At 51.3% G+C, this 25,349-nt stretch overlaps 10 protein-coding genes across 10 annotated transcripts; 4 read left to right on the top strand and 6 right to left on the bottom strand.

Moving 5' to 3' along the window:
- Positions 1 to 497: 497 nt before the first annotated feature.
- On the top strand, positions 498 to 2,027 carry NCS54_01106700 (Hypothetical protein; the record flags this gene model as incomplete). The annotated part of the gene is made up of 1 exon (XM_053156352.1): positions 498 to 2,027. One exon carries the CDS (start codon positions 498 to 500, stop codon positions 2,025 to 2,027), a length of 1,530 nt encoding a protein of 509 aa, XP_053012327.1.
- A 121-nt stretch (positions 2,028 to 2,148) lies between these two features.
- NCS54_01106600 (HET domain-containing protein) lies at positions 2,149 to 4,076 on the bottom strand (the record flags this gene model as incomplete). Its single annotated transcript, XM_053156351.1, has 2 exons — positions 3,960 to 4,076; positions 2,149 to 3,912 (listed from the first exon to the last, which is right to left on the bottom strand). The coding sequence occupies exons 1-2, from the start codon at positions 4,053 to 4,055 to the stop codon at positions 2,149 to 2,151; spliced, it is 1,860 nt and encodes a 619-aa protein (XP_053012326.1). The 5' UTR covers positions 4,056 to 4,076.
- A 1,001-nt stretch (positions 4,077 to 5,077) lies between these two features.
- NCS54_01106500 (MFS domain-containing protein) lies at positions 5,078 to 6,751 on the bottom strand (the record flags this gene model as incomplete). Its single annotated transcript, XM_053156350.1, has 3 exons — positions 5,078 to 6,383; positions 6,435 to 6,497; positions 6,546 to 6,751. The coding sequence occupies 3 exons, from the start codon at positions 6,749 to 6,751 to the stop codon at positions 5,078 to 5,080; spliced, it is 1,575 nt and encodes a 524-aa protein (XP_053012325.1).
- A 508-nt stretch (positions 6,752 to 7,259) lies between these two features.
- On the top strand, positions 7,260 to 9,107 carry NCS54_01106400 (Zn(2)-C6 fungal-type domain-containing protein; the record flags this gene model as incomplete). The annotated part of the gene is made up of 1 exon (XM_053156349.1): positions 7,260 to 9,107. One exon carries the CDS (start codon positions 7,260 to 7,262, stop codon positions 9,105 to 9,107), a length of 1,848 nt encoding a protein of 615 aa, XP_053012324.1.
- Positions 9,108 to 9,456: 349 nt separating this feature from the next.
- Positions 9,457 to 10,977, top strand: NCS54_01106300 (Cellulase domain-containing protein; the record flags this gene model as incomplete). Its single annotated transcript, XM_053156348.1, has 1 exon — positions 9,457 to 10,977. One exon carries the CDS (start codon positions 9,457 to 9,459, stop codon positions 10,975 to 10,977), a length of 1,521 nt encoding a protein of 506 aa, XP_053012323.1.
- Positions 10,978 to 12,149: 1,172 nt separating this feature from the next.
- Positions 12,150 to 13,343, top strand: NCS54_01106200 (Hypothetical protein; the record flags this gene model as incomplete). The annotated part of the gene is made up of 2 exons (XM_053156347.1): positions 12,150 to 12,268; positions 12,314 to 13,343. The coding sequence occupies 2 exons, from the start codon at positions 12,150 to 12,152 to the stop codon at positions 13,341 to 13,343; spliced, it is 1,149 nt and encodes a 382-aa protein (XP_053012322.1).
- Positions 13,344 to 13,460: 117 nt separating this feature from the next.
- Positions 13,461 to 15,384, bottom strand: NCS54_01106100 (Hypothetical protein; the record flags this gene model as incomplete). The annotated part of the gene is made up of 4 exons (XM_053156346.1): positions 13,461 to 14,849; positions 14,897 to 14,992; positions 15,044 to 15,209; positions 15,257 to 15,384. 4 exons carry the CDS (start codon positions 15,382 to 15,384, stop codon positions 13,461 to 13,463), a joined length of 1,779 nt encoding a protein of 592 aa, XP_053012321.1.
- Positions 15,385 to 16,283: 899 nt separating this feature from the next.
- Positions 16,284 to 18,569, bottom strand: NCS54_01106000 (Zn(2)-C6 fungal-type domain-containing protein; the record flags this gene model as incomplete). The annotated part of the gene is made up of 6 exons (XM_053156345.1): positions 16,284 to 16,646; positions 16,699 to 17,606; positions 17,656 to 17,984; positions 18,046 to 18,156; positions 18,208 to 18,276; positions 18,328 to 18,569. The coding sequence occupies 6 exons, from the start codon at positions 18,567 to 18,569 to the stop codon at positions 16,284 to 16,286; spliced, it is 2,022 nt and encodes a 673-aa protein (XP_053012320.1).
- Positions 18,570 to 20,396: 1,827 nt separating this feature from the next.
- On the bottom strand, positions 20,397 to 21,230 carry NCS54_01105900 (Hypothetical protein; the record flags this gene model as incomplete). Its single annotated transcript, XM_053156344.1, has 1 exon — positions 20,397 to 21,230. The coding sequence occupies one exon, from the start codon at positions 21,228 to 21,230 to the stop codon at positions 20,397 to 20,399; it is 834 nt and encodes a 277-aa protein (XP_053012319.1).
- Positions 21,231 to 22,439: 1,209 nt separating this feature from the next.
- On the bottom strand, positions 22,440 to 25,105 carry NCS54_01105800 (Alpha-L-rhamnosidase; the record flags this gene model as incomplete). Its single annotated transcript, XM_053156343.1, has 2 exons — positions 22,440 to 23,892; positions 23,937 to 25,105. 2 exons carry the CDS (start codon positions 25,103 to 25,105, stop codon positions 22,440 to 22,442), a joined length of 2,622 nt encoding a protein of 873 aa, XP_053012318.1.
- Between the last annotated feature and the right edge of the window lie 244 nt (positions 25,106 to 25,349).

Genomic DNA, 25,349 nt, shown 5'->3' with positions numbered 1-25,349 from the left:
GTACACGGGAAGATGCATCCAATACTGTATTTCTATAGGGAATAGATCTAAAGTTACATGTCGTATTCGATCGCGGGAATATGCAATATCGACTCCGTACACCTCGTGTATCCCGTCCCGTCTCTTCAACCCTCGGTTCGCCGCTTTCGGATAGTCGAGCATACAACTCCCATTCCACACTCCGGCTTTCCCCCTTCCAGCCTAGGTCTCTTCTCTCAGAAATACATCTCAACTCCAATGGTTATTCGCCGGAATGCGTTGCTCCGGGCCGCTCCACCAGACCGCGTTTCTGTGAAACTACCCCCCCGCAAAGTCATGACGTCTTAGATATTTCGACCAGGCTCTCAACTCTTGGCTCTTGGCTTTCTAGCTACACTCGGCAACTTTTGTAAAGCTTCTTGTGAGCTTTGCTTTAAGCAAACACTGAATTAGTTAATTTATTATAACAGCCTTGTTGTTATTCTTTGTTCCTTCACGCTGTCCGACGTCAGCTCTCGATGACGCCGAAAGATCTCGGGCCGAAAGGCTCGAGGGAGAGGTCTCGCCTATATCATTTCTTCAAGAACTTTTCGCTCCTGTTACTGAGCTTCGCCCTGCTTCCCACTACCAGCGTGGTTGCACTGGCAGCCTACCTATGGAATCGATTCACTCCCTGCACTTCCGACAAACCTCACCATGCTGAAAAGAGAGTCACCGTCCTTGTCACGGGGGTGAATATGGCCAAAGGTCTTGCACTGGCCCGCCTGTTCTACCGTCGTGGTCATCGTGTGATTGGAGCCGACTGTTCTTCGCTTTCTCCTGGACGGGTTTCTTGTGCAGTTGACAAATATTACCGCCTTCCAAAACCTTCCGGCTCCTCCAATGCCAACCTCAATGATCCCCACCCGGAGAAATTAGTAGATATCGCCCAAAAAGAAGAAGTGGACCTTTGGATCTCCGTCTCAGATGTCAACGCCGCCATTCAGGATGCAGCAGCCAAAGAGATTCTCGAAACTCGCACAAACACCAAGGTCATCCAGTTCGGTGCCGAGCATGTTAAAAGGCTCCATGAGAAGGACACATTCATCGAGTACACGAAAACACTCGGTCTGGCTGTTCCTACTACTGAGATTGTTGGTGGACAGGAAGAGGTTGTTGAATTTCTTAGACGACATGGAGGCTTAGAGTACAAGTCAGGAGCCAAGCGATATCTTATCAAGCCTGTGGGTGTTGACGATGTTGCCCGGTTCTCCATGCCATTGCTACCTTTGGCCTCTGAAGATGCCACACTCGCGCGGATCGACTCCATTCCCTTCAAGTCAGCCAAGTGCTCCTTCATCATCCAAGAATTCATCTCCGGTCCCGAATTTTGTACCCATGCTCTGGTCATCAGTGGTCGAGTCTGCGCCTTCGTTGCATGTCGCTCTGCCGATGTCTTGATGCACTACGATGCCCTACCCGCCGACTCACCGTTGAGCAAGGCCATGCTGGAGTTTACAATCAAGCAAGCGGAAGCAGGTGGAGATGAATTTACTGGGCATCTGAGCTTTGACTTTTTGACCAAGAAGGAAGATGAGGAGGCGACACAGTCCGAAGCGGAAAAGGAGGTGACGATATACCCCATCGAGTGCAACCCGAGAGTTCACACTGCGACTCTTCTCTTCAACGAGACTCCCGAAATTGTCGATGAGTATCTTTCCGTTCTATCAGAGTCTCAGACGCAAAAGCCCCTATCTACTCCTCCACTCTCACCGACCAACCCTCAGCGTTACTACTGGGCCAGCCAAGATCTGGTAGAGCTGGTCATCTGCCCCCTTTACCTAACTATGTTCCGTGGCACGATGGCACTTTCGGAGTTTCACAGATCAATACGTACATTTGCACATCATCTTCTGTACTGGAAGGATGGCACATTTGAGGCTTGGGATCCATTGCCTTGGCTTTGTATGATGCACGTGTACTGGCCGATGCAGTTTGCTTGGTACATGGTCACGGGATCTGTATGGACTAAACTGAACGTGAGCACGGGAAAGGCATTCCAGGGGTAGGGGCGATGCATGGGTGCCGAGCATTCGAAGCAATGTCTTATCAAGTATTGCGAACAGTTAGTCGCATACTTCTCATCGAGACCACAAAACAAGGTAGCAAGCGAGGTGAAATAATAGATCATTAAACAATGACCATGTCTTGAAACGTTGGGGAACCCTCAACTTTCTCGCCAACCATTGTACAATCAACAAACGCATCACCAACAAACTCATACGCCGGTGCTTGATCCTCTAGACCATCCGTAGAATCAACTTTTCGCAATACATATGGCACTCTTCCTCCAGGGATGATGACAACAACATCACCCGCTTGTGCCGACTCTGGCCCAAATGCCATATCCCCATCTTCTGTCACAAAGAAGCACCTGCCCAGAGAAGCAATCTGGACCAGAAAGTCAAACTCGCGAGCAGTCGATCTCGCGTCCTCTGGTAGTGAAGCAGGTTCTGGATGAGTAAACCATGAGTGCCATGTGTTGTATGCCGCCGTGTGGTTACATGAATGGTCCGCCCATTGTGAAAGAGTGACGTTGCCACAGAGTGATCGTTGGAAGGCCCATTCTCGCTTGGACTCATCAGAGTCTCCGTTTGGAGGGGCTATTGGTTCTCGAGGTAGGCCGGAAAGTTGCCGCCATTTCTCTAGCAACTGCTTCCCTCCTGTTGTCGAGTCAGGATCAGGATAGCCTGGGGCTGTAGCTGCGATCTTGGCAAACTGGAAGCCATGGGTCGTGACGAGGCCTGAATCATGAAGAATCCATTTGGGCTTGAGATCTTTTGAAGCCGAGAAATGACGCAACTTGTCGGTTCTCTCTGTATACATTAGGTGATAGTCGTCATCCATGAGAGCGTCCCAGTCTGGAACCCAGCTTGGCAGTCCCGGGGTTCGCTTGTGAATGGATGGCCCGTGCAAGACATGGCTCAGCACATCCAACGTTTGAGAGTTCTCAATCGCAGCCATGGCTAGGTTGCGGTAGAGAAGTGCCGTCGAGATGGTATAATCTGTCGGCAACATCTTTTGGAGGTTATCATCTCTGAGATGCAATCCCAGCAGTCCAAATACTCGATCACGCGGATCTGAGCATTGTCTCGTCCGGAAGAGACTGGTGGCATCCAGCAAATCTTGAACACCAAATGCTTCGGCATTAATGATGGAGTTGAGGTTGTTTATCCGAAGAGTAGCTTTAAACAAAGTCAGCCCGTTATTCGCCTCGCTCGGATAATCCAGGAAGCCACGGGCATTGCCATCTGCAGCTCGACGTGCAGCCCAGCAACATTTCCTCTCATGAGTTGCCAGGTTTCTAAAGGCCGTCAAGACTTCACTTCCTTCCATCCGCCGGTTTCCACACTGGAAAATGACCTTGGCTGCCAGGGCATATTCTTGGACGGTCCACACTCGGGTCCACCATGGGGCGGCGAAAAAGGAAATGAGGGAATCTCGGAGAGATTCGGAGCTGGCGGTGAGGCCGTTGACGGAGATGTGCGGTGAAAGTGATGGCTCATAGTGAAGCTCCGAATCACGAGCCGCCTCTTGAAGGAAATCCAGTCCAAGATCGAAAGGCTCTGACAAGGGAGATAGAAACGCCAGGACATATGACGCGCGAGAATAAATACCGCCCATCAAGGCTACCTGGGCAGCACGTTCAAGCAAGTCATTCTGGTTTATGCACAGAGCATCGATCCAGAGAAATTGGTCAAAGTTTGCCGAGGAGAGACACTGTAGAATTACATGGAGATTTCTGGTGGCTGGAATGACTTCTCCCGAAACGCGCAGTGGCAGGGTATCTTCCAGGTGGCCCCATACATACGAGAGGGCGACAAAACCGGGGAACTCCGGATCTGACAGTGAGACTTGCTCAAAGGTGATGACGGGCTGAGAGGCTGATTCCGTCTGGTTCCGTCAACACCGCATTCGCTTCTGGAGAGATATTCTCTTACCTTGGAACTCAAGCGAAGGAGTCGTATCTCGTCTTTTTGCAGGGGAGTTCGTATCGTCATGGCCGCAGGTGACCCCATGTGGGCATGACAGGGCATGAACCAACTGCCTGCCAAGACGAACCAGGTTGACGCGACGCGCCTGAACGCGGAGTCGCGGGCTCACCTTTGTTCCCGAGAGATGCTGAGTAATCAGTATCATAATACAGGGTAGGCCCGCATCCTATGAACAGAGAGCTCAAGATGGTGTTGATCTTGAGTTGATTGAGCAGCTGGGATAATTGAGTGAAGAGTTTGAGACTCTCTATTCCTTTAAAGAACTGTTTTGCTCACTTTTGAAAGCCATCCGTGTCTTCCGGGATTGCCAACGCTGTACAGCCCATCCATTGAAATAAGTCGATACAAAGATGTATGAGCCCTGAGACACTCTCTACCACCAAATAAGGAACTCTGCCAAATTAGCAAGACAAGCGTAAGAAGAGTATTTATCCATTCAGAATGTCTCATACTACAACATAAACATCATCTCAGTCAAGCACAATCCAATTTGACCAGGGGGAAGCCGCCAAGTGGGTGCTGACCCATCGGCTCCAGTTTGGGTAGCGCTTGTCAGATTCAATAACGTTGCGTCATTCACAAGCAATCGGGCGAATGGTTTAGGGGTATAATGCTCGCTTCGCATCTCTGAACCTTCTGGTTCTGAAGACGATCTGCGAGAGGTCCGGGGTTCGATTCCCCGTTCGTCCAATTACAAATCATCTGAAGATGTTCCTTTTTTGCCATGGTCGTCGACTGGAGATCACTCTTTTTGCATGCTCCATTGTGAGATGAGACCTGTAGCTTCCCTTTCCGCTAAGCAAGATGGAGTATTAGAGGCCGTTAAATGGACGATAGTTGCGACCGTAATATTCCGTCGCATTAACCCCTTGTTGTACAAGACCGCATCCCTTCACTCTGGAGCAATCACCAGATTGGCCACCAAACTTGTAAAGAACTGAATAATGTGAAATTGCGTTCGCTATCTTATCGCAACTCCCTTTCATCGCCGAAAATTTAATCAACTCGGCTGCCACACAATTATATCTTGGCCAACTCTCAGTCAACCGTCAACCCACCGCTGCCTACTCCAGCTTATAAGTACCCATCTTCCTCGGGCTAACCTTGAGCTCAAACAGCCTGTCAATCTCATCATATCGTCTTCCCTTGAGCTCAGGAACAAAGATCCAGCTCCAGATCATGCCTAGCAGACCGAGACCACCAAAGATGAAGCCGACCTTGCCCTTCAGGTTGCCCTCGTCTGGGTTGACCATGTAGGGAATGGAAACGTTCATGGCAATACCCATGACGGATTGGGTGGCTGTGGCCAGGGCCATGGCCTTGGCCTTGAGAGCCAGAGAGCAGGTTTCTCCTAGGACTGCGAAAGCCATGGCTCCGACTGTGGCAAAGTAGACAAAGGCGTAGATGACACTGCATGCGGCCTGCACCCACTTGGCAGCCGAGGTAGGAACCACGTCCATAATTCCAATGAGGAATAGAAGCGTCGTGAGCGAACCCATACCAATGACAAAGATGCTGCGACGACCAAACGTGTTGACCACGAACCAACTGCAGATGTTGCCAGCCACACCGCAGGCTGTAACCACGACACCCAGATCAAAGCTGCTGGATTCGGCGAGACCGGCCAGCTGGAAGAAGTAGGTTGAGTAGCCGAGGACAAAGACAATGCCCACAAGATGCTGGCAAACAAACACGCCGATACTGATCATGGATCGGATGAGATCGGTACCTCTGAAGCACTGAGACCACGATGCTTCCTCAGCTCGAGCAGCATCCTCTTCGGCAATGGTGGTCTGGATAGCGGCAAGCTTGGCTTCGACGTCAATGTTGGGGCCGTACAGCTGGATCAGAGACTTCTTTGCCTCATCGAGCTTGCCCCTCCGAGCAAGGTACCACGGTGTCTCGGGGGCGAATGGCAGACCAATAGCAAGGACGATGACGAAAAAGAACTGTGTGCAGAAGGGTCCACGCCATCCCCAGCTATCAGGCCTCTCACCGAAACCCTTGATGACGGCGTTGGAAACGAGCTGACCGATGGCGATACCTAGATTCACACCAGCTGTAGCGATACCTCGGAGAACCACGGGTGCGATCTCGGAAGTTGCGAGAGGGGCGATGGTGAGGTAGAAGCCAAGGCCACAACCGAGGATAAGCTTGGCGATGAGGAAGGACGCGTTGGAGGTGGCAAAGACCTCTCCAAAGATGCCGCCAGTAGCAAACACGAGGCCGATGGCGAGGGACCACTTGCGGCCGATGCGGTCACAGAGGTAGGAACAGAGGAATCCGCTGAAGAAGCCGCCGACGCTGGTGATCAGGTTGAAGGCGGATTGCCAGTCGGCGGGGAGAATTGCCACACCATCTTGGACGTATCTGAAGATTGTTAGTTGTTGCTGTAGTAAAATGGAGTGGAATTGTCTATACCCAAAGTCACGACGGAAGGATTCAACCGAGATGGCGGCACCGTTGATCTGAGCATCAAAGCCCCTGCTCAATGTCAGTAATCTAGTCACGATCAATCAGAGTGCAACTAACCATCCAATGGCAGCAATGGCATAGAAAAAGGACCAGCCAATGAGTGCTGGATGGTGACGGAGGACTTGTCGAAGAGTCAAGTCGTGCTCAGCCTGACGATCAGCATTGACAACGTCGGCCTTGGGGTCCGCAAACTCGGCACCCGAGGCTTTCGGCTCCAGGGCAAACGAGGGCTTGCCTTCTGGGGAGATGTCTTCAGCTGCCATGATCTGAGAAGCTGTAAAGATGTAGGATGATGTGATGGTTCAATTGGTAATGTGAAAGACCGGTGAGTCTCTTGGTCCGAGTTTTTCGACTTGGGATGATGCTCGAGGATTATATAGTTGCAACCATGACATAACAATAGTCGCTGGTCACCGGTGGTTGTCGTCTCGCAACGCCATGTCGAAAACCACAAGACCCGGCTAAAGACGACAGTTCATGGCCTGACAAGATTAGCTCTTCAAAGTCACAAGACGACATCCGAGCTTCGTCTAGGCCGGTCTGGGGTTTGTGGGGAGAGAAGCTATTGGAGCTGCCGATGGATCCTGGAATGTGGGGGATCCGCTTAACCCAGTCTGGCCGTTAAGGGCGACACTCCCCGACAAGGTTTTCCAGCTGAGCGGGTGAGCCGTTTACCTGTGCCGGCGGTCTCCAGCGGCTGTTATAAGGGGCGAGACTCCCCGACCGACACTGGCCCTGACTCGCTAACCCTTCATACCACCCCCTTACACCATGACTCCACCGAAACAAGCTGAACAGATGGACGAGACCTCGCTAGACAGAGACCGTCCCCCTGGCAAGAGGCCGGCAGCTCGCGGAACTGCCTTTTACCCGCGCAAGAGGGCGAACGCCGCCTGTCAAGTCTGCCGAGCTAGAAAGACGAAATGCGATAATCGAAAGCCATCGTGCTCATACTGCCTCAGCGTTGGCGCGACATGCATACAGTCACCTGTCGACCTCTCGGCTTTTGACCCCGCGAGTCTCAAGATCCTCGAACGATTAGATGAGCTAGAGAGGCTGATCAAAGAGCCGCGTGTCGAGCAGGGGCTGGGGAATGAAGCTGTCAATACTCCTCAACAAGCGTTTTGTCAGAATGAAGAGATGCAATCGTCTTCGAGTTCACCTGCCAGACCTATTGGTGATCTCAATGATATTCCTTTGAGGAGCATTCTTCCGGAAAAGATGGAGAGCCTGCTTATTTGGTCCGTCCTGGCTCAGCACTCGCCCCAGGAGAGCCTCCAAGCTTCCCCTGCCCAGCCACGGGACTCGTACTCCCCTGGATGCAGCCCACTGAGTGGAATCGTCGACATGGACACGCAAAGCGTGAAAATGCTTCTAGACAACTTCTTCACTCACGTGCACTGCAAAAACCCCATACTCGAGGAGACGGCTACTCGGCAGCTCGTCACGAGCACCATCATGGAGGGCATAGACTGGTCGGCAAACTCGTGCCTGGCCCTGCTCATCTGCGCGCTGGGGAAGGTTGCCACTCCCCTGGGACCGAGCCTTGGGTCTAAGCCGGATACAGCAAACTATCTCGAGGCCCAGAAGCTGTTCCACGCGGCGCAGAAGAGGATCGGGACGCTCATGACGCAATCGGACATAATCGGAGCGCAGTGCTTCTTTTTGTCTGGGGTGTTTCTGATGTGCAACTTTCAGCCTTTTGAAGCGTGGAGGTTCTTCTCGCAGGCTCTGGCTGCTTGCCAGATGTTGCCGTTCCTGCAGAGGGCGCATAGGGGAGTCAGCTTGGGGCTGGACATTGTGCAGCCGGAGGCTGATGAGACGCAGCAAGAGGCGATTTATTGGTCTTCGTGGAAGTCGGAGCACGAATTGAGGTCGGCGCTTATGTTGCCGGATTTTAACAAGTCTCACCACTCTTCGAACAATTTGTATCCTCCCTTTTTTCCTACGCCGCCTCATCCGCTTGACTCGAACAAGACGACAGACTCGGACAGGCAGCGAGCGTCATGGTTATTCTACCTGGCTGAGATCTCTTTGCGACGACTCCACAGTCGGATCGCCAACGAAATACTTGAGCTGCACTGTTCTTCTGCTTCTAACCTGGACTTCCTCAGGGATCTGGCCGCAAGGGTACCTGACTATGAGACACAGGCTCATCAGTGGGCTGGTAGCCTACCACCAGAGCTCTGTCTTTCCAGACCGCCTGCAGAAGACAATGTGTGCACTTTCGTTCTTCGCGGGCATCTCGTCAACTTCTTCGAAGCCATTTACTGGGCATTTGTCATGGCTCACTTCAACGCTCTTGAGAGAGGGCTGCTGCTAGACTTGCCTGGTAAAGAGTACGCGGACAAAGGATTAGAGTATCACGTTATTCGAGTGCAAGTGAATGAAGTCGGACTATTGCATCGTCATCACGGGACGTGGCTGATGATCAGGGCCTGCGTCCGGTCTGCCGGTATCCTCCTCGGGGGGCGGGTGCTAGGCGCAACGATGCCCAGGGGTTGGCACGAGGCGGTGCAGAAGATCATGTACCTCCTCAGCTCATGGGAAGACGAGGCCCCAGAGCTCTCCGCACGAAGGGCGTTCCTGCAGGGGGTCATGATGAGCTTTGACAGCTGATCCGGGGAATGTAGCTTTCTTGCGTTTTGAATCGATCGATCAACTATGTTTGGCACTGGTAAATTACCACGGCTAAATTCCTCATGGCAAGATTCGAATTTCCCCAGGTCAAGTGAGGTACCGATCCTTGGCGTGGCGTGAGAGCGTCGGGGAGTGTCGCCTTTAACCGATCACAAGGCCCCAACCCACTTGGGACCTTGACCATTTAAGTCTTGATTCGTGCTGCAACTTGGGATGTCTGAATCAAGACAGCATAACTGTGTAGGGCACTTGGATTAATATTTCTTTGCCTTTTACACATTCTTACTCAATTTTTGTTTCCATCCGACACATCCCGAAGGCACACAAAATGGTTGCGACCGCAGACAGCAAGGGCTCTTACAGGGTCTCTGAGAGACCAACCCCTCAGAGATCTTCCTGCACTATGCTGCGAACAGATGGAAGCCGCATTGTCAACCCGGCGGGTGAGACTGTCGTTCTCAAGGGCGCTGCTATTGGTGGCATGCTCAACATGGAGAACTTCATCACTGGTTACTCTGGACATGAGCATGAGCATCGCGCTCAATTGGCTGAGGTTCTCGGAGAGGAGAAGGCGACATACTTTTTTGACAGACTTCTTCACCACTTCTTTACCGACTCAGATGCCGCTTACTTTGCCTCTCTGGGATTGAACTGTATCCGAATTCCCTTCAACTATCGACACTTTATGGATGACCTCAGCCCCGACACGCTGAAGCAAGAGGGCTTCGATCTGCTGGACAAATATGTCAACATCTGCGCTCGACACAATCTTTATGTCGTTCTCGACATGCACGCTGTTCCCGGAGGTCAGAACCAGGACTGGCACAGCGACTCTGGCATTGCGCGAGCCATGTTCTGGGACTTTAAGGACCACCAAGACCGTGCGATCCAGCTGTGGGAGGCTCTGGCCAAGCACTACAAGAACAACCCCGTGGTGGCTGGTTACAATCTTCTTAACGAGCCTGCCGACCCTCACAAGAACAAGTCGGGATACTTTGGTGAGAGGCTGATCAAGTGGTACGAGCGCGCCGAGAAGAGCGTCCGAGCTATCGACCCTGACCACATGATCTTTATCGACGGCAACACTTACGCCATGGACTTCCGAGCTTTTCCTGAGAACCCTCTTCCCAATGCTGTGTATGCTTGCCACGACTACAGCATGCTTGGTTTCCCATTTGGACCTCAGTACGAAGATACCCAGGAGCAGAGAGACCACCTACGCCAAAGCTTTGAGCGAAAGGTCGAGTTTATGAGGGCTAAGAACGTGCCTATCTGGAACGGAGAGTTTGGCCCGGTGTATCAGAATGAGAAGAAGGAGGGAGAAACAGCTGTTGCGACCAACGCTAAGCGGTTCGCACTCCTGAAGGAACAACTTAACATTTACAAGGAGACCGACGTCAGCTGGTCCATCTGGCTTTACAAGGATATCGGTTACCAAGGCATGGTCTATGTCGACCCTCAGTCATCATACATGCAACTCATCGCTCCTTTCGTGGAGAAGAAGCAACGCCTCGGTCTCGACTTCTGGGGCGTCGCAAACAAGGACGAGGCAAAGCACATCTACGAGCCTTTCCTCTCAAAACTCAAGGAAGACATCCTGCCCGCCTACCAGAACACGAGATACCCCAAGATTTGGACCTTTGAGCGACACTTTGAGCGAGTCATCCGTGAGTGTCTGATGAGCGAGTATGCGGGCTGGGAGATGGCGGAGCTGTTTAGGGGAAAGAGCAAGGAGGAGCTTGAGGAGCTTGCGAGCAGCTTTTCGTTTGAGAAGTGTGTTAAGAGGGATGCTTTGACTGAGATACTTAGCTTGGATTCTTTAGATGCGGTTAAGAGCAAGGGTGCTTAGGCATGGGTATAGGCTAGGTAGAGAGGGTTGAGTTTCTGTAAACATCTCCTTGGGTTATTGGGGTCATGAATCTGGGTTAAATATTAGACTGAATGCATATAAACGGTATTTCTCATGAGAAAGGTGTGCTCTAGTCAAGACATGCTTGAGAGCCTAGAAAACAGAGTGAGCGAAGAGGATCAAGTTGGATTATAATTCTATCACGATTGGCTCATTCATGAGCGCATTGCTCGGCCCAGAAACAACCGATGCATTGGCAAAGACAGTACCCTCCAGGCCTAATTTTGAAGGCAGGATCAACCCCTTCAGTTTCGCCCAAAGTACTAGACTTGCCATCCAGCCTACCGTCATCCATCCGGCCCATCCAGTCATTACCTCCTCATATGCTCTCTGTACACCATCTAGAACTACATCTTCACGTCCATAGGAAACATGGATGTGCCCAAATACGACGAAGCGTGGCCGAATTTGAGCGATCTCCTCAGCTAGGTAGGGACACCCTGCTCGGTGAAAGTCGCGCGTGTCGAGATGGTGCTTTGGCGGACCGTGAGTGATGATGATGTCCGGTTTGGTGTCCAATGAGGAGAATCGAGCGGACCAGTGGAATTCATCATCATCCCGTCTCAGCCCGTATGTCTGTTCTTGGTGGATTGTCCCGCACAGGCACGTGCTGTTGTTTATCTCGCTCTCATAACCATAGAATTCTTGTGTAAATGCTATTGAATCACGAGGTCTCATAAGTCGGATCGACTCCCGAAGTCTCGATCCGGTTCACAACCAACAGCCAAGATTGAACAGAATCTGCCTTGTAAATCCAAGAACGCATGATTCATTTCATTTAGGAAAAGACCAAACTATTGACTGAAAACACGTTGGCAATATGGGCATCCCCAGCCCTTTATCCAGTAGCCGAGAATGCATGCCAAGACCCTTGGCTCCTCTCGATCACCACGCCTTGGCCACGTGGGATCGGACTTTAGCAATGTGTCCCTCAGCTGAGGCTCACAGTTGCTTGGCGGCGGGGCCTTTACTCCGTTGGGTGGTTGGAGCTGGGGAAATAAAGGGATTCTCGGATGTCACTGAAATGTTTATTTTAACAACCGGAGACCCGAATTTGAAGCTCTGATTGAACAGTGAATAGTTGTGCCATTTCAGACCCCTTCTCGGTAACTATGGCTTCGCAGGTCATCCCCATCAGTCGCCTCAACCTTGAGCCAGAGACGGTCAAGTGTCCGGCCTGCCAACATGTTGGCAAGTCAATAAGGGTCATGGAGACGACCTCTAACGGACAGTGAGTTCTTGCATCTCCCTTGGCTGCAGATCTGACATCAGATAGGGCCACGGCGAGTTGCCTCATGGGCATCCTGGCCTGTCTTGCATGTAACTGCGGATACATGACGGCCCCAACATATTACTTCCTCAGCCACTACTGCTCTCGCTGCGGTATCCGGTTTGTCATTGTGCCGTGGTATGATAACCCAATTCTTCATCTGGAACGGTCACTTCTTGTCGAAGCCGACTCTACAGAGAAGGGAGAATCTAGGCGAAAGATTATGCCCTCGCCTCTTGGACCGCCACCGCAACTCAACGAGGAGCTGTTGCGCAACTTTGCCATCCGCTTCATCTCCTCCACTCCATCCCTCACCCTCGAGATCCTTTTGCAAGGCGATCGCAAGTTTCCCTCTCGGGCTACAGATGTGGCATCTTCTAAGAAGCTCTACGACATCACTTGGCCTGGTCTTGCGGCTGGGGGCCCTGTCGAGTATACCCCGGGTGAGCCCATGACGGCAACTCCAGCGAAGCCAGATAGCAAACAGATCAAGTCCATGGCTTCTTGGGACCCCTCAAAATCGACACCCCACATTCGTGTGTCAACAGCCGATGGTGTCAACCGGGAGGTCGCTACAGCTCAGGTGTTTGCAACTTCCAGGGACTACATCCTTCACACACCTACACTAGGCCCGGATGGAGTTGTCAACTATGTCTCACGTCGATCTGGTATCAAAGGACAAATCTCAAGCAAATCCGGTTACATGGTCTGGAGTAGTTGTGCTGGTCCACTAGCTTGGATTGTGCGCAGTGTTCAAGACAAGGAGATGCAAAAGACTTCCCGCAGGATTGTCCTGATGGATGCATATGACAGACTCGTGGGAATGATTAGCTCTGCTGATAATGAGGAGAGTGTGCGGTTGAAGATCTATGGCGACCTGTCGCCAGAGCTGATTGGGGAAATTCTGGCGAGTTTCTCTGCCGTATCATATACTATCTGGAATTATTCACGTCTGGAAGGAACTGATGAAGGATGGGGAGTTGCCGCCGGTGCGATGAGCGTGGCTGGTTTGGGTTTGACATTGGCTGGCATCTAATATTTCTTGTCTTGAGGGGCTCGGCTACTGTTACGGGATATTGATACACGAACGACACTTATGCCTTATTGTTATGAACTCAATAGCCGCTATGCGAGAATTCCTAGCCCAGGAAATCTACTGCCGCTGCTGCCTCTCCATCTCAACGGGTTCTTCCTCCTGCGCCTCCTTTTGCTTAATGGCCCATGCAAGCTCCTCATCTGCCTGCGCCGCTCTCTTGGTATCTTCCTCTCCAAGCTTGACGTTCTGCACCAGGAACGCAAGGAGGAGGAGAAGTGCAGATACAGAGACGGACCCGATGGCCAGCGTCTGCTGCGTTTGGCGGTAGCACTTGTCAATGGCGTTCCGCTCGGGGCTGCCGACTTCATACTTTTGAGCAACGACAATGGATCCAAAGATCTTTCTGCCGACCTCTTCACCAAAGTTGGCGTTGAGCTTTCGGGGAAGAAGGGAGTTCCAGATGGCACCACTGATGGTAACACCGAGGTTGGAGCCAAAGCCAAGAGAAGAGAGGTAGACAGCGGTAGCAACGGCGATCTGCTCATTCGCGAGAACGGCTTGTAGAGAAACTTGCAACGAGACCTGGGCAAGACCACGACCAACTCCAAGTAGCGTCTTGGAGACGATAAAGGTTGGCTCGTTGGCGATATGCGTTCCCGAGATGTTGGTGAGATAGATGGGTAGGCCAGAAGCGAGGATGATCAAAACAACACCAAGCATAATGAAAGGCTTGGTGTGCTTGACGTACTTGAGGCAGAGACCAGAGAACAGGGCGCCAATGTTGTACGCCACACGCTGAGCGTTATCGACTCGTGTGGCAGCTCCTGGGGAGTAATGACCAGCAACTTGGAGGAAGCTGGAGAGGAAGGGCCTATAGATGCTGTCGGACATGGCGATGACGATAACAGACGTACAGGCGATAATGACGTTGCGTTCTCGGATGGTTCGATAAGGGATGATGGGATTGGAAGCAAACTTTCCGTCCCAGACGAGGAATCCGACAAAGGTTAAGACACCGACAATGAGGAGTACGATGGATGATGGTTCCTCCCATCGGTCGGTGTTTCTGCGTCCAGCGATGGTCATGGGGAGAAGAGTCATGGCCAAACCGCCGATCAGGAGAAGAGCACCGATGAGATCAAGCTGGGTGGCGATATGCTTCACTTTGCCAACAGCGCCAGAGGGAGCACCGTGAAGAAGGGACAATCGCTCGGTGACCAAGCCGATCTTCTTGGCCCGGCGACCCATCCAGAGCATCATGGAGATAGTCGGGATCGCAGTGACTGGCAGGATAATTGACCACATGCCATAACCCCATCTCCAAGATGAGAATAGGAGCATATGCTCACCGAGGTACGTTCCAGCATAGAGCGTAGGAATGGCCGAGAGTGATTCGGGCAGGGTGAATAGGAGACCTCGGTTTACCAGGCTGGTGCCATCGGCGACAAAGATTTGCTGGGTAATGTTCCACCAAGTGTCGCCAAACGAGTCAAAGATTCCTCCAGCCTAGAGACGTCAGCTTGATTGCGGTTGTTGTTGACTAGGATCCATACAAGGAAGGTGTCGACGTTCTGGCAGGCCGCAAACATGGCGCTGCCTATGGCCATCGATAAAGCACCTCCTCCGAAGCCTTGGGGTCGACCGAAATGCTATCAACATGTTAATGTGATCCCGGGATGGTGAGAAGTAAGGAGACGTACGTCGGCAAGCTTAGCGAGAAGAGGGTAGGATACGATTCGCACGATGCCATTGACGATGGAGCCAGTGGTCAGAAGAGAATGACCATCGAAATGACTAGTCGCGTATGGCTCGTAGACGTTCTGGGTATACACGTTTAGGTTCATGAAAAAGTTCATGACCAGGAGGCTACCAGTTGTCAGCTGAGTTTGCAACACTCGAGTGAAAATGCCTACCATCCAATAGCGATACCGAGTTTTCGAGGCGTCCATAGCTTTCGCATAGCCTCTGTGGCTGTTCTCGGTCCAGACTCCTCCGCTGCCGGAGTTTGCTGGCCATCATTGACTTGAGATTCGACTGCCATCTTGACTGTACGCACTGCTCGACGATCACTGCAAACCCTCAAAGCACGACCTCTGCTCTTTTCTTATAGGAAAAAGTCTTCCGCAGTCCAACGGCGGTCATGCCCAATGCAGGATTCTCAACACGAGGACAGACGTGGGGGGCTATGAACATCATTGCTCAGTAGAGTATAACCCGTTCCCAGAAGTTTGTCAATGGTCGGTCTTGGCTGTAAGACCATTCCCACTCGCTTATGTCTTTTAAGCATGTATCTAAGCTAGTTTGGCAGGGTTGGAGCGGCCGCTCAAACGTACCGAGCTTGCCGAGGGCACCGTTGGATGCTTGAACAATGGATCATGACTGTTTTGAGTTTCTTCTCCGCGGCGTCTTCTCCACATTGTTGTGGGATGGCGAAATTGTGATAGGCGCGCAGTTGGAGACATCCTTGTTATCACGGGAGTGGAGGATCTTATCTGATCTCCGGTTTGTCCCCTCTTTATAAACGAATCGAACGACAAGTGAGGCATATAATTGACGACGGATTTTTACCTATACCTTGGCTAGCTTGGCGCTGCCCACCGTCCGTCTTGCTGGCAAAAGGAAGATTTAGTGTGGCAGGGTTCATCCGTTGACTCGGTCCTGTAGGTCTATGGTGGAAGAAATGGTATTCTCCACTTGCCTGACGGCATTTAAATACATTCAAATACGGCAATTTTAGCCCGAGGGGTGTAATACTCCATTGTTGATATATGCCCATACGCCAGATGCCGAGCATATCCCCTTGGCTGGGAGTCTTTCACTCTAATATTTGCCATGACTGAAAATCCCATCAATACGGCCTAGTAAAACGACAAGACCTCAAACGCACCGAAGACTTCGACATACAGCCCGCAGTGACCTACTGTAGTTGCACGCCAATATCTACTGGATATTAACGAGCAGAGAGTCAGAAAAGAACTGGTCCAGAAAGGGCTCCCCGTAAACATCCCCCAAATCGAAGAAATTATGCACCGTATTGGGAGCAGGCGGCGGGTTCTCCTCCTTGTCATCGATAGGATGGATGAACTTTGTCGCTACCTGGATAGTGGCACTCGAGCCATGGCTTGATCCTCGCCGTTCTGAAGTGCTATTACAAGTGGTGAAATTGGACCCTGACATTGTGGGGTCGAGCAGCTCCCATATCATCTCGGGCTCAAAGCAGATCGTGGAACTTGTCGACTCATCATTTTCTACTGCTTGTGGTGCTTGAGAGGCCTTGGCGTTGAGCTTTTGGAGGATCTCGACCTATTGAGGAATGTTAAATGTGGCCACGGCGTAGCAATAGGCAGGCACGCACCTTTTTTGCTATATGAGGCCAATTGTGTGACAGTCGAGAGAGAAACGCCTCACACGTACCAATATTTTCTTTAGCCTTGTCAGACACTTTTCGGTCTCGTGCAAACTGGAAAATCCAGAGTATGGAGACGCATGCAGCAACGGCTTGTCCGATCAAAGGATCATTAACCTCAAAGGAGCGATCTTCGCACATCTGCACTAGACGGGAGACCCATTCCGAGTGAAACAGTGCCTGGTCAACCGTCTTTTGCAGGAAAGAGCGAGGTTGGAATTTGCGTCCTGCTCTTCGAAGGGCGACGAGTTGAACAAATGGGTGATTGAGGGCGGCCTGAGAAGCATGCATCGTGATTTGCATCAAGACCCATGGTGCCCAGTATTCTCGATGTTCGTTGAGGTTGGAAGGTGGTTGGTCCGGGAAGGGCGCATTTCTTATAAGATGCCTGTGTGAAGTGTGATTTTCGAGCTCGTAGAGCTTGACTGTGAGCTGGTTGTGTCTCGATGTGGTTAACCAGGGGTACTCCATTGCCCCGTCTCGGATATCTCGTAGGTATGAGATGATGCTGCCCCAGAGACAGACATAACCCAGACAGCATGCAGTAATACCGGCGTCGTGAATATTTCCCTCGTAGGCATCCGTCAAATCGGGGCAGTAGCTCTTCATGCTGTTTGATGGGTGTAGCGGCGGAGGAACGGGAACGCTCTTGGGGTAACTCGGTGCGCGAGATGCTTCGGCCAGCGTGTTCATATGAGGAGAAAAGGCGCTCTCCAGGATCACGATGCTCCAATGGCACCTTGAGGTAGCATCGTCGGTATGTCGTGAGTCTGAGTTTGCTCTCAAGTTTGACAGTCGAAAGGCTTCAAGTCTTGATGCGATGCCAATAGTCATCCACGAACGGGCTGACTTTCCAGCTGGAAGATCATGAGTCAAACATACCGAGCATGTATACACGTGACTCACCTATTTGTTCACATAATGAAAGCAGGCAGAGAGCCTGCAGTACTTCCAACTTGGGGACACCATCGGCAGCCATGTCCACCACGATGCTCCTGGCTGAAGTAGCATAATACTCAATGGCCTTTGACTCCAGGCCATAGTAAAAGCTGTGGCTGGTATAGTGCAGAGCAAGAGCAAGGAAGCTCCATCGCAGATAATGAGGGAATGAAGAGATCTTTGACTGGAGACGGCGTGGATCGAAAAGTGGGAGAGGCTGGAAGTAGAGCTTCTCCCGGTAGACGGCGACAAAGTCGTGGAGTAACTCTAGAGGAGGCTCGGGGTTTCCTGGAGACCTGGAATGTCTTTTAATCAGTAGATGGGACCATTTGAAGCGGGAATGCTGTTGTAGCTGACCATGCAGATGGGTCTGTGGCCGTTAATGAAGACAATTGTTGAGAAGCTGGTGAACTGGTTGGTCTTTGCCGAGGGGCCAGCCCCTGGCTGCTCGGAGCGCCTGTAAATGGCCTGTAGTAATTTTCATTAGCAATTAACACACTTGCGTTGGAATGCGCTTACTCTGCATCCTGGTGATGTGAGCTGTTGGATGGGCTCGGGGAGCTGTTGTCGTAGACTTCTCGAGGTCTTCTGCGACAGAGTTAGACCAAGAGGAACATGAATTTTAGATAAATTCCCTACAAGGTCCTATTTTGGGCCCGTCGACCTCCATGGCTCACATGGTTTCGCGGCAGGTAGACGCAAGGTGAATTGGCAAGATGACAATGAGAGCACCCAGGCTTTTCTGCGGGGCATTTAATCTTCTTTTGACTAAAAAACAATGCTTGATCAGCGACATCCCCAAGTTCCACCAAGCGGAAAACGTACCGACAGCGTTCGCAGGATCGTCTCACACGGGGTTCACGGTCGGTTCGCCTTGTCATGTGGAAAGCAGTTGATGGATGATGACGACGAGCTGTGAAGAATCTCGGTGATAAGTAAGAAGTCAACCGGCAGAAACGGCCGAATTCCCGGCTGCGGGGGAGATAAAGGTCCTGGCCTATCGCCTTTGAGGCTTGATCCCCCCGCTTGATATGATTCGTGGCTGATGAACGCCTGGAGAGATAACGCTGCCGAGGTGTGGAATGTGTCGGCTCATGGCTTGTTTGAGCCGTTATGTCGGGTCGGGATCCGAGCTGGGCATGTTTCGGCTTTGGAGCCGACTAATCAAAACTGAAGCAGGATATCACCATTTTATTATTAAACATGTCAGAACTAGACATGTCTCAATACCTCTGGCTATCATAATAAAGCAATTTGACAGCAACCGGCTCGGAGTCCATTTCTGTGATCACGGATCCCACCGCCAAGATAAACAATCTCTTCCCCCCTTCTCCTTACTCTCCAGCTTCTTTCCCTCCATTGTTTTCCTGTAAATTCCGCTGTTGATTCTCTCCAGGTCATGCATACTCCATACCTCGTCTACGGTTTCGTGGCCGCTGTTGCTGTTTAGCGGGAGCTCGGCTGGCATCTGTAGGCCCTTGTCTTCTCTTCTGTCTTCAGACACGGCGACCGTTCCCTCTAGCACAACCGAGATCGTTTCCACCAGCACTACCGGCGTCACTTCATCGAGCAACGTTGACGATGCTTCGACAACCACTACCGAAGTCGTCTCTACCGACGCCTCATCCTCTCCCAGCAACGCCCCCAGCTCCATGAGCACCCTATCGGAGCCCATCACTACCTTTTATCTCAAGGGCGCTAACTCGGAGCTAGAAGCTATCAACAGCCCGAGCCTCATCTACAGGCAGCAAAGTGGCTGCTACCTGTTTCTCGTGGTACCGGACTACGTCGCAGACCAGTACAGGCCTGGCCAGTTTCATCTCGAGGACAGCGCTTGGAATGTGTCGTCGAGGGTACGTCCCGGACGGAGTTTAAGGTCGTATTGCTCGAGTTTACAAACGGGCATTCTCTATATATTTATGCGCCTGGCATTGCTCCGTTCACGCATGTCGATGTTGATATGATTGAGTCTTGATATATTCGATTGGGTACTCCTCGATTCCTCCCACTCTTGTAACTGCGAGTGGATAGAAAATTGAAGCTGCGGAAGTTGAGAAACGCGAACGAGTAGACATGGGAGGCGTTTATCTTTTTCAGGCTAATCCCAGTAAGGCAGGAATGGTGAACCACTGCATTGACACGATTGTATCGTTACAGTCCCTTGGTCCCTGCTGTTGCTTTCCACCATCTGGTAGATAACAAAACCAATCCACTTCCAAAGTTCGTTGGCCGTTGAAAGTTTGTTTGTCTTAAAAAGCAGTGCCTGGCTTTGTTTCGATATCCTTGGATGAGCAGAAACCTGCAGTGCGCGGGATAGTGGACATAAGAGCAGAACAATAATGTCTTGCAGTAATTTCATCTCACGGATTGCTTAGTCCAACAGACGAAGCTCAGGGGATAATGACAACCATAGACTTTGCCAGAACCACCCTGAAAGTCCGTGACTTGACTTAAAGGAGGCCATACATAACACATATATGCGTCAATAAAGGACTCGTTGCTCCTTGATGTGTCTTGATCTTATCTAGGTACTTATCGGGGCTGACGAAAGCAGAACCCTGAAATACTTTTCTCATGAGCGCCTTCTTCAAAAGCTAATCTATATTGACCTCTATTTAGTATCTAGGTGGCGTATTTGACAAAATAACCAAAACGCAAGACATGATATAGTAATCACCCTGTTAACTCGGTGTCTTGGTTATCCCCACTCATCTTGAGAATCCCAGGACTTGAGCAATTCCAAGCCAGTCGGACATTGCGACCGAGTTAGGATCAAACAATCTTACCCAAGGAGCCCGACTCGGTCTAGTACCCGTGTTGGGATTAATCCAAGCAAGCCCAGAATCAAAAAAATTAGCCTCGCTCCGGCTCAGGTCTGCACCCGCACCCCGCAAAAGGTCAACTATTGCTCTGGCTTTCTCGGCTCGTCCGCGGAGCTTCTCCATAGCAAAGGCCGAATATCGATTACGGTGCGTTCGGCGCTGGGTAGCTGGAAGACTCGCGATGGTGTTCTTACGCAGCATCCAGAATGCCCGGATGAGAGGGCTGCATATGCCTTTCTGCCTGTTAGGACTGGTGCCCCGGGCGAGGAACCACTCTACCACCCTGACTTGGAGGTTCATGATAGCTTCGTCTAGTGGGCTTGCGCCGTGCCGTATTTCGGGATCCACACAGGCTTTGGAAGAATGTTTGCGGTTCCACGAGATGTTGGCGGGCGCGTTAAACTCCTCGCACTTTTCAAGGTTGGCGATGTTACCTTGACGAGCGGCGAGAAATACAGGAAGCCAGCTCAGTGTTGCGCCGGCAGACTCGTACAAGTATTTATCGAATATCTGATGCAGGTATCTGGATGTGAGAACAAAACAGCCTTTGTCTCTAAAGGCAGGGAGCACTGAAAAGATCTCCAACAGTATCTCTTGGGGAAGAATGGAGAGCCTGTCCGGGTTTCTAGGTCCTGAGGCGACAGCAGCCTCAGACTCCGAGACGAGAGCTACCCGTTCCTGCATTGTTTCTGTAGGTTGAACTGCAGAGTCTGGGGCCATTTTGGGTCGTCTCTCAAATCTAGCAGGGGTAGCCAAAGTGACAAAACGCCGCAAGACAATTGGTTGTTGTGCTAGTAAGAGGATTCTGATGAACTGAGCCGGACTGAGCACCAAGACACTGTACTTATACTTGCCCATCTCGTGAACATTTCCAGAAGCTCCCATTATGGATTTGAACATGCGAGAATTGGGATTTCACTGATGCCCTGCTCATGTCCTTGTTAACTCTCATGATCTGGGTCTGTTCATATCTTCCCATTGTCAATCGAACGGTTTCCCTGCAGCCGCGGGAATGTTCACTACGACCCTTTGTTATGTTCCAGAAGTCGCTAAACCTAATCAGCCGGCAGCAGTGTTGATTAATGCTTTGTTCCTATTTATAGTACCGAAAGAATTGACCACGCCGTTGTCCCAAGCCGTGTTATCCCCAGCCATCTCAATTGCTTCAACCCGCTAATTCGTCTTTGCCGACTTGCTCTTCCCATCATGCAACTCCTTCTCCTCTCTCTTGGCACAATTCTCGCAAGCTGGCCAACTGATGAATATTGATGATTGAACGACGTTTGGTGTTTTGGAACACGCCTTCTTCTTCTCGTACTCGTCGCACGTTCGATCGATGACGGTCTCGTCTTTGAGGACAACGTAGCATTTGACGCATCTCTTGACATAGCGTGATTTCCAGCACATTTTGCTTTATTGGTTGACCTGCCGATTGTGTTACGGAAGGTTGGGATTCGTGGTAGAGATTAAGATAGCGAAGGGAGTATTCGCTCTTGGAGGACAGCGACCTTTTTTATATGGTTTACCAGTTGTTTCTGCGTACATCAAAAGCCGTCAACTGCCAGTGAGGCAAGACGATGCGACAGAGTACTGACTCTCGGCGTATCACCACGCTACCCATCTCCGCATTGTCACAGGGTTAGAGTGTCACCTGTAGTCTGGATCGCGATGTGTGATGGGAACTCGAAGATACACATTTAGACTTGGTGCTGGAAACGGGGACAAGGTTCATGAGGTCTTCACGGGAGTCACATTCGTTTACTTTTGTCTAAACTTTACAGCCTACTCTAATGCTGGCGTTATGTAGGTCTTATTCATGGCTAGTGCAACGATTAAGTGATGACTGAATGCTGGTTTCGCACTCAATATGGAGATCTAGAAAGAGATTAAATGTTGAGTTACGTATTGATTTCCCTGTCTATTGATAGTTCAAGGCACAAAGGAAGCCCCGACCTTGTTTCTCTGAGGTCCCGAGATGTAATTCGGCGGCCACTCAGCATCATCATTCCACTCGGTTACATACTCATATTCACCACTTCCGACCGTCTCATCGACTCCATTCAAGACGACGCGGGCCTCTGTGTTTGGAGGGATCTTGACCTTCGTCGTCATCTTTCCGCCTTCTATCTTCCAGTCCACTTCATACAATCCATGTGGTGAATCGAAGCTCGTCTTGGCGAAGTGAATAGTTCCACCAGGCTGAGGCTTCACAAGGGCAGTCTTCCAACCGGCAGAGGTGGGAGAAAGACCGCCGACCGTCTTGTGCATGAATGCACATACTGAACCAAGAGCATAATGGTTGAAAGACGTCATTTGGCCAGGGTTGATGCTTCCGTCCTCGAGCATCGAGTTCCATCTTTCCCAGATTGAGGTCGCGCCCATGCCGACAGGGTATAACCAGCTGGGACAGTCTCGCTCTTGAAGCATTCGGTATGCAAGGTTGAGCATGCCATTCTCCGAGAGAGCATGGAGAATGATGGGTGTTCCAGCAAAGCCGGTGGTGATCTTGAATCTCTCCCAGCGGACGAGATAACCCAGTCTCTCTCTCGCAGTTGCGAGATGCTTTTCTTCCAGAAGACCGAACTTGAGGGCGAGAGCGTAGGTCGTTTGCGTATCGCAGGCCATCCTTCCTTTTGGAGTAACATATTCCTCTCTGAAGAGTTCTGTAAGGGACGCCGCATCAGATGCGTACTTTACGCTTTTTTCATTCTTCCCCAACACCTTTCCAACCTCTGCAGCCAACTTAGTGGTGTAAATGAGGTAGGCGTTTGCGACCAAGAAGTTGTCGGTTGGACAGTTCCCTGGCATATCGACCGGCGCTCGGGGATCTAACCAGTCACCATATTGAGGCCAGTCTGTAGACCAAAAGCCTCTTTCGTCTCGAGGAACACCGAAATCAAGCCAACTGCACATGCTTTCCCACTGTGCTTCAAGTTGACTGATGTCGCCAAAGGCCGTGTACAAGTCCCAAGGCGTAATCACAGAGGTGTCTCCCCAGACTGCCATTGGCCTTTTCATGCGGTTGTCTGGCTGTTTTGGAAGATTGGGGATAATAACGGGAACAACGCCATTGGCATCCTTCTGATCCATGTCAAGATCACGCAGCCATGACCCCAAGAAAGCGGACGTGTCGAAGAGGAAGTTGGCGGTCGGGGAAAAGACTTGGATGTCTCCAGTCCAACCCAATTTTTCGTCTCGCTGGGGACAGTCGGTTGGGATCGAGATGAAGTTGCCTCTCATGGACCAGATCGTGTTCTCGTGCAAGCGGTTGAGCATGGCGTGAGAGGATTTGAAAGTGCCTGTGCGACGGAGGTTCGAGGCTATCACGATGCCTGTGAAGTCTTCGAGGGAGACATCTTCATAGCCGTTGATCTCGGCATACCTGTTATGTCAGTCTTTACCTTGATGTGCGGTAGGGCCACATACCGGAACCCAAAGAAGGTAAACTTGGCTTCACAACCCTTGGTTGTTCCTCCAAGCTTCAACTCGTAAAGGGCTTTGGCCGATCTTAAAGGCCTGGTGCCCAGCTCTCCATCCTCCATGACCTCTGCATGCCTGATCAAGAGGGTATCACCAGGCTTTCCGGGAATGTTTTTCTCGACTCGAAGCCAACCAACAAAGTTCTGGCTGAAATCTAGGACCTTTTTGCCTTTTGGAGTCGTGATAATCTCCTTGGGCTTCAGTTCCATGATGCGAGTGACGGGGGCGACTTCGGGTGCGATCAGCTCCGCCTTTGGGAAAGGGAGCTCCTCAACCGAGCCCTTCGCCTGTGCCTTGGATGCTAACGTAGACCAAGCAAGGTCGGCGAGGTTGCTGTCAAAGACTTCGCCATTGTACAACTCGGAAAGGAGGAGAGGACCATCTAGGTACTCCCAACTCGAGTCAGTCTGACAACAGACACTGCCGTCGACTTCAAGCTGTGCCAGGAAGCCTAGTTGTTCTCCCCAGTGGTTCGCCACACCAGGTCGTCCAATCCTGCTGGCGAACCATCCCTCAGCTATATGGGCGCCGATGACGTTTTTGCCTTCTTGCAGAAGAGACGTGACGTCGTAGGTTTGGTAGTGAAGACGGTGATTGTATGACTGCCATCCAGGGGCAAGTAGTTCATCACTGACGGGCTGACCATTGATGTGAACCTCGTACACGCCATGGGCGGTTGCGTAAAGACGAGCACAATTAGACCCAGGATTGGTAAAGGTCTTGCGCAGCAGCACAGGTCGTTTCGGCTCTGGCCCTTGTGGAGGTCCGCCGATGAGCTTTGCAGTCCAGTCGGAGCGATTCAGGAGAGCAGCCTCAATAGTCAAGTTTGCCCAGTCTGTTGACGATCCATCGACTCCCACAGCTCGGACCTTAATCCCCACCCGTTCTCGAGATGACAGGGGTGACGAAGGCCAGGGGTTGTACACTGAGCTGGAAGAGTCGACATGATAGGTTTCCTCCTTGCCATTGCGAGTTATGGCTAAGTCATAGGAAGCCTGTTTCCAGCCTTTGATGGTTGTAGAGTTGAAGCGCCATGATAGGCGAGGAGTAGCTGTAAAGAGGCCAAAGCCATTGTGGTGGTGCTCGGCACTTAACTGGGCAATTGAAACAGACATTTCTGAGAGGGTGCTGTCACTTGCTGATCAACTGACTGACTCGGCTGCCACTCTTCCCTGCGTTTATAATCGCACAATGCCACCAGCGCTCATCCCAGCTGAACAATGTTTAAGCGAGGGGTTGTCTTTTGGGTCATACGATGGATAAATATCCGTCCGTCGGATTCCAATCTGAAAGCTATTTCCGCCTCAGAAAGAGCATGCCAAGGCCCTAGGAAGCCATCCAGCCGGACATGTTTCCTGC

The sequence above is a fragment of the Fusarium falciforme genome, chromosome 9, assembly GCF_026873545.1.
Source record: "Fusarium falciforme chromosome 9, complete sequence".
Lineage (NCBI taxonomy): Eukaryota > Fungi > Ascomycota > Sordariomycetes > Hypocreales > Nectriaceae > Fusarium > Fusarium falciforme.
This window is presented reverse-complemented; position numbering and strand designations above follow the sequence as displayed.